The sequence below is a fragment of the Vicugna pacos genome, chromosome 23 (assembly GCF_048564905.1).
Source record: "Vicugna pacos chromosome 23, VicPac4, whole genome shotgun sequence".
Taxonomy (NCBI): domain Eukaryota; kingdom Metazoa; phylum Chordata; class Mammalia; order Artiodactyla; family Camelidae; genus Vicugna; species Vicugna pacos.
Window position 1 is genome coordinate 21,713,986 of NC_133009.1, and position 7,698 is coordinate 21,721,683.

At 36.9% G+C, this 7,698-nt stretch overlaps 1 protein-coding gene across 1 annotated transcript in view; it reads left to right on the forward strand.

The window, feature by feature from the left end:
- Positions 1-7,698, forward strand: part of ACBD3 (acyl-CoA binding domain containing 3) — a 30,808-nt gene that overhangs the window by 22,367 nt on the left and 743 nt on the right. Inside the window, exons 6-7 of the mRNA XM_072948648.1 lie at positions 1,613-1,799; positions 3,864-4,148. Coding sequence (XP_072804749.1) covers positions 1,613-1,799; positions 3,864-4,148 — 472 coding nt within the window. The remainder of the gene's footprint in view (positions 1-1,612; positions 1,800-3,863; positions 4,149-7,698) is intronic.

Genomic DNA, 7,698 nt, shown 5'->3' on the forward strand with positions numbered 1-7,698 from the left:
CTGCACTAGCAGCAGAGAGAGGTGTTGCTGTTTAATAACTGGTTTGTAAATGTTACGTTAAATGAAATGTATATACAGATATGCCAAAATACATCATTATCCCTAAACCATGAGATTATAAAGACTTTTTTCCTGTTTTCTTTTTTTCCCCCCATAATTATTATAAACATATGCTCACTTATAACTTAGTGTTTTAGTTGAAAGTTACTTAAATGCCCAAATGCTCAACAGTAGATTGGAGAAATAAATCTTGTATTTTCACAACGGCATTTCCTATAGCAATACAAACAAACAAAATACAATTATAATTACTTGTGACCTTACAGATGAACCTCACAAACAAACTGAGTAAAAGGAGCCAGACACACAAAAGAGCATATATTATATAATTTCATTTATATAAAGTTCAGAAATAAATAGGCAGAATGAATCCATAATGTTACAAGTCAGAATAGTCGTCACTCTTGGTGGGGTATCTGGAAAGGGGCACCAGGGAGGGTTCTGGGATGCAGATAGTGTCTTGATTTGTGTGTTGGATACATGGATATGTTTGGCTAATGAAAACTGATCAAGCTGTACGTTTATGATTTGTATACTTTTCTTTATGTATATTTTAATTCAATTTAAAGTTCCCCAAAAAGTTACCTAAGTAATATTTAGGTACTTCTAGTTGTATTAATATTTATCCATCTTGATAGAAGAAGGGAATGTTCCAAAGTAGTTGTTTTTTGGACTTAACATGTTTTTATTCTCCATTTTTGACTCAGTAGACCTTTTGATTTCATGTTTATGAATATATATGTTTTAATCATGATTATGTGAACAGTGATGAATTTTCATTAAGAAAATATTTTGAAAGAATATGGAAACGAATATATGTTATGACTGAAACATTGTGCTTTACACCAGAGATTGACACAATATTGTAAACTGACTATACTTCAATTAAAAAAAAATATTTTGATGTCAAACTTCATTTTATAAGCCTATTTAATTTTTAGGTCAATTTTTTTACATAATTAACAGTTTTTAATTTAATTGTGGTAAGACTCTTTCTTTATATATAGTTTAAAGATTTAATTTATTGATTATTTTTGTCTATGTTTGTTATACTTTGGGGGCCCTTATCAGATTTCACCAGTTACAACTTCTGCCTTTACGAAATTTCTGTTTATTTCTACTAAGTTTAATTTTTCTGATTCAAATTTTATGTATATTAATTTTATCAAGAAAATTTTCTATCAATTTTAAGAGCAAATGTTACTGTGTTCAATTTTTACCTGTAATAATTTTATTTTAAGTTGATTATTTCTGCCTACTTTAATTTTTCCTGGTTAGTTTTTCTAGTGATCCTCAGGTCACAAAAATGTGATCCTCAGTTACAGTTTTTTGTCCATGTTAGTATTTTGATTTTTTTAAGCTATCAGTTTGTTAATGTGCTACTAATATTCATTACAGATAGGATAAAAACTAATAAGGTTTATTAGTAATTCCTTAAAGCATTGTGCTATCTGATAAGAGCAAAACTATGGGGTCAGAGTGCATTTCAGAGCAAATGTCTCATTTATTAGCCTTTCTGGTTAGTGTTTCTTCACTTTTTCTTGACTTATAGGCAGCATTACAGAAACAACAAGAAGTAGCAGTAGCTGGGGCTTCATTGCCTCCATCATCAAAAGTGAATGCAGCTGCACCAAGTGATATGATGTCAGTTAATGGACAAGCCAAAACCCACACTGACAACTCTGAAAAAGATCTTGAACCAGAAGCTGCAGAAGAAGCCCTGGAGAATGGACCAAAAGGTACGACTTGGTGTATGTATTCATTCATCCAGATGCCATAATTCAAACTTAATGAAAAGCAGAAGTCAGGAAGTCAGATTAGTTAGCTTTTGAGAGCAATTACATATTTGTGAGAGTTGAATGCCCTTTCATTCTTTTTAGTCTGAACCTAATGCTTCTGGTGAACCTTAGAATAGTTTAGAAGAGCAAGTCTCAACGTCTTTTTGACACTTTGGGTTGCCTTGTTTCATATATTGATTATCTATTGCTGTGTGATGCATTGGACCTAAATTTAGCAGTCTAAAGTAATAATTAAACATTTATTATCTCTGACAGTTTCTGTGGGTCAGGAATTCAGGAGCTGTTTAGCTGAGTGGTGGTGGATCTGGGCTCGTGAGATTGCAGTCAAGACATCCACTGGGACTGTAGTCAGGTGAAGGCTTGACTGGGACTAAAAGCTCTGCTTCCAAAATGTTTTCCTCATATGACTGGCAAGTTCATGCTGGCTGTTGGCAGGAGGGCCTCAGTTCCTTGCCCCATGAATCCTCTCCACAGGGCTGCCTGAGTGTCCTTAACACAGCAGCTGGCTTCCTCCAGAGCACACGATCCAAAAGAAACCAAGGTAGAGATGGCAGTGTTTCTTATGCCCTGTCTTTGGAAGTAATATATCCGCACTACTGCCATATTCTGTTGGTCCCACATAGCAACCTTGATGCATTTTGGGTGGTTACCTCACAAGTACATGAGTACCCAGAGGTGAGGATTACTGGGGGCCCTCTTGGAGGCTGGCTACCATATATTATATTTTTTGAGACAAAAATACCACATTATCAAGAAGATAACTTAGAATTTTCAAAGATCTGCTTACCTTTTCGTGGGCAATTCATTCATTCATTCAACAGTTGGTTAAAGGTTTCTGAGTGTTGGGCTATAAGTAGTGAAGCAAAATAACACATAAAATGTAAATTGTGGCTGCGGTAAGTACTGTGAAGGAGAGAGAGAGAGGTCCGTTACAGTGTGAGAGCATGTGATATGGGGGATATGGCCTAGTTGGAGGGGTCACCAGAGGTTTTCCCAGGGAAAGGGTAAGCAAGAGTAAGAGTTCACCAAGTGAGAAAGAAGACAAGAACATTCCAGCGACGGTGATCTGAGATGGTGATGTGGTTCATAAGAAAGTTGGGTGCAGAACCACTTTAGAACATGTGACAAAATAGTTTCAAAAAAGACCTTGAAATACTTTGGTTTATACCACTCCCTCCTTTTTAAATTCCTATTAAGACTTTACAGGGACGGAAGGTGGAGGGTATAGGTCAGTGGTAAAGTGTGTGCTTAGCATGCATGAGGTCCTGGATTCAGTCCCCAGTACCCCTGGTAAAAAGTAAATAAGTATATAAACAAACCCGATGACACCCCCCACCAAAATAAAAATTATGAGTTTACCAGTATTTTCAAATGAATCTTTTATCAAAGTCTCTGTGAAATAACTCTGGAAACTTGAGTAGTCCAGTGTACATAGATAATTGCTCAGTAACAAGACTTTAACTCTTTTTTACTCAGTCACTAGCAGTTCCATTCCTGTCCGAGTTTTTCTGTTACTTTGAATTCCTTTAGAATAGCCCTTCCCCTAGAAATTTGGTTTACTTGGAGGTCAAGACTTTTCTTCAATAGAGAGGCTGAAGTCAAAGCCCAGCTTTCTTTGTCCATATCCAAAAATGAATTTATTTCAATTCCAGATCTTCTTTCTGTGTTAGACTGTCCCTGTCTCCAGCTAGTAAGTTTCCAAGGTCATTCTTAAATTCCCATATGCAATTAGAGTGTTGGAAAAAAATCCTTCTAAGACTATGGATTGCATTTGTTACCTGAAGTAATATAATGACCCCTGAATACCTGTGACATTGTTAAATGTAGTAATTTGGGGGGAGATTTCCATGGGAAAGCTTTTATAGTCCTCTGAGTCCTTGATCTAAGGTAGCCCAGATTGCACTTGGTGCCTACGTGTGGCTGGGCAGGTGGTCCTGTGCAAATGTTGCTACCTACAGGTGAAGGCTCATCCTCTTTAGCCTTTGTAATTCCTGTTGCCTTTAGAATCTCTTCCAGTAATAGCAGCTCCATCCATGTGGACACGACCCCAGATCAAAGACTTTAAAGAGAAGATTCGGCAGGATGCGGATTCCGTGATTACAGTGGGCCGAGGAGAAGTGGTCACTGTTCGAGTACCCACCCATGAAGAAGGATCATATCTCTTTTGGGAATTTGCTACAGACAATTATGACATTGGGTTTGGTGTGTATTTTGAATGGACAGACTCTCCAAACACTGCCGTCAGCGTGCATGTCAGTGAGTCCAGCGATGACGAGGAGGAGGAGGAAGGTAGAGCCGTTGGTCCATATTCAGTAGCTGGGTTGTGTGTTGGCAGAGATGGTGCAGTCAGATGTCAGCCAGCCTTATGCTTCCTGATTAACACTTAATGGATGAGAATCAATCTCCTCATTAGTGGGACCTTGGGATGAAAAGGCTGTGAGGGAAGCTAGCCTCCAAAGGGACTGGGGCCTGAACATGATTTTTTTTAAACACCAGGAAGGTCTGTTTGGCAGTTTATTTTACTGCTTTCTAAATACTATAATACTTCCAGCCTTGTGTGTTGAAAAGCCAAATGTGCAAGGTTGTTTTGAAAAATTTTAAAAGAGCAAGCAAGAAATTCTGCCAACTCTGGAATTTATTTAAATTTATATTTTTGATATCAGCTTCTTTGGTCATTATTCTAAGTTGGTTTTTTTATATAAATACAGAAATTCACCAGAACATTCTACCTAAAAAATTTGAATTGTTCTTCTGTTTTGCTAGAGTGAATCTTTTATTTTCTAAGTAGACAAAATCAAGTGTTTCCAAGGACAGTCTAAACTGTCTTGGTCTGGGAAGTAGGTTATAAAAGATATTGCTTATTAATTGAGAATATGGTCTCCTTAATTTTGTTATCCAGAAAAGTCAGAATGCAGGGCTTTTGTACACACCTAGTAAACACTTGAATATTTGTTGACTTGATTGGGAGTAATGTGGAAGAAGTGTGTAAAGAGATAGTTGCTGGAGGTGCGTGGAGGGAGGCTAAAAATTCAGTCAGCTTTTGATATACAAGTTCAGTTACATCACCACACCATGCCACTCTCAAGGCCTTCTGGGGTCGTGTATGACAACACACACGTGGGCCAGTGTCATTTAGGAGCTTCTTTGTCTTTCATGGCATTTTGTTTTTAGCAATCTTTATTTCTGAGTACCACTAGCAAGGTAAAGCATTGCCCATAAATACTACTGACTGAATCAGAAAGGAAAATCTAACAGTGAGAAAAAGGAGAGGTGAGAGAGAGACCTGAGCAGATTGCAGGGAAGGTGCCACTACCATTGTCTCAGGTGCTCCTTGGCAACATCAGGACCAGGGACTTAGCCCTTTACTGCCCTTTCTGATGCACGCAGGGACTCATTAAAATCAGATGGTTTGCAGATGTCTGGGAAGGGAGATTTTTATTGTGTGTGCAAATTATTGTACTTATAAAGAGCTTTGTGAATAATAGGAGAATTTTGTTAAGAAGTGAGTTGAGATAATATATTTCTCCTGGTTTGCAAGCTAGATAGCTTCTACAGGGAGGTTACTTCCTATTCTGAGCCCTTAGCTGATTATCGTTTTTGGGTTATTGCTGTTGGGAAGAGCATTGGTGAAAATGGCTGAGGCCCAGTGCCTGTCTAGAGGTGAGAGAGAACCTTGACATCCTTGACCTTTGCTGTAATGTGTGATCCCCTCAAATGGAAAATGGCTTTACCTATCCTTGTGCTGTTTCTCATCATAAAATGATTTGGAACTAAAACCTAACCCTTTAAAATCTCTACATTAATACTAACAACAGTGAGGATTTATTGCTCTTGAGAATTGTTTCCCAAGAGTGAGCACAACTTTTTCCTTTTTGAAGATTTAACTCACAAACAGCATTTAGCCATATGCCTCCTTGTGGAGGCTACTGTGCCGCTGTGTCTTGTCCACCTTGTGTATTCTATTTTCTGAGGGCTCCTTTTAGCTTGGTTTAAGATGGAAGAGAAGTCCAGTTTTCTTGTTTGTTGCTTTGGTTTTTCTCCATTCAGTCTTTTTTTTTTCCTTTTCATAGTCTTCTTCATTATAGGTTATAAGATTCTGAGTATAGTTCCCTGTGCTGTACAGTAAAAATTTGTTGTTTATTTTATATATAGTAGTTAGTATCTGCAAATCTCAAACTCCCAGTTTATCCCTTGTCCCCGCCCTTTCCCTCCTGGTAATCATGTTTTTTTTCTATGTCTGTGAGTCTGTTTCTGTAAATAAGTTCATTTGTGTCTTTTTTTTTTTTAAGATTTCACATGTAAATGATACTATGTGGTATTTTTCTCTCTTTCTGGCTTACTTCACTTAAAATGATAATCTCCAGGTCCATCCATGTTGCAAATGGCATTGTTTTATTATTTTATGGCTGAGTAGTATTCCGTTGTATAAATATACCACAACTTCTTTATCTAGTCATCTGTTTTTCTTGGCATTTAGGTTGTTTCAGTGTCTTGGCTATTGTAAAGAGACTATGAACACTGGGGTGCATGTATCTTTTTGAATTAGAGTTCCCTCTGGATATATGCCCAGGTCTCCATTCAGTCTTGAAAGATGAAGGAGTTTTTCTCTGAAGACAACATAATGGTAACCCATCCTCCAGCTGTAATTCTCCACTTTATTGTTTCCAGGTCCCACGTCTTTGCTTAAATTGATGAAAGATGTGTTCGTCCATCTCAGTAAAGTAACCTTTAGTTTTACAGATTTTGAACAAAGTTTGGATCTTGAATTAGTGGACCCAATAATCTGTTTCATCCTTTTGGGCAATAGTATATATTTTGAATGGCTCTATATTTCTCATTTGCAAATGAAGGACATTTAATTTTAAGTAGTATTGCTATGATAAAGCAAATCTGATTTGGGCCTGTTTGTGTCATCTACTTTTTTTAAAATAAGCTTTGTATTTAGAATAACTTGAGATTTACACAAAAGTTGCAAAGATAATACAAAGAGTATCTATATACCCCACACCCAGTTTCCCCCATTGTTAACATCTTACATTGTACTGTGGGATGTTCATCATAACTAATAAACCAATATTGATACATTTTTATTAACTAAAGTCCATATTTATTCAAATTTCCTTAGTTTTTTCTTAATTTTCCAGGATCCCATCCAGGATGCCACATTGTAGTTATCACATCTCCTTAAACTCCTTTAGATCCTGGAAGTTTCTTAGACCTTCCTTGTTTAAATTCCTTGTAGTGGCCACTGACAATCATCACATAGTTTATTCTGCCATGTTATAAACCTGAAGGTCTTTTAAATCTATGCTGAATATTCCCTTAACCTATTTTGAGGCTATTTATATGTAATACACTAAACTGAAACTTTTAAGCTAGTTCATAATTTTCTCATTCCTATAGTTTTTCTACAGGTATTCTTTTCCTAACCTCATATCATTAATAGTTCACAAAACTATTAACTGGGGCAAACTTAGAAACAGCTCATTTTTTTTACCACTCAGATCATCCCTGGGTTACATAGGCCTAGTGAAAATAATTGAATTTTCAGAGGGTCTCTGAATATCTACCTACCTCTACCTTTCTCATTATAATCTTTATATTTAAGATAAATAGAAAATAATAGTCCTTAGAAGCTCCTTCCCCCCTTCCTGAAACAAGAGGGGACTTTGATATTGTTGAGTAGGAGGATCAGAGCAACATTTTCCTTGGTCCTACTCAGATGAGTGCGATTCCTCCAGTTGGGAGAAATTAGGACTTGAATCGATGTGGAAGGGAAAAAGTGGGGCTCAGAAACAGGATCAATGGTTATAGTACAGAGAGGGAGAGAGGATGCTGA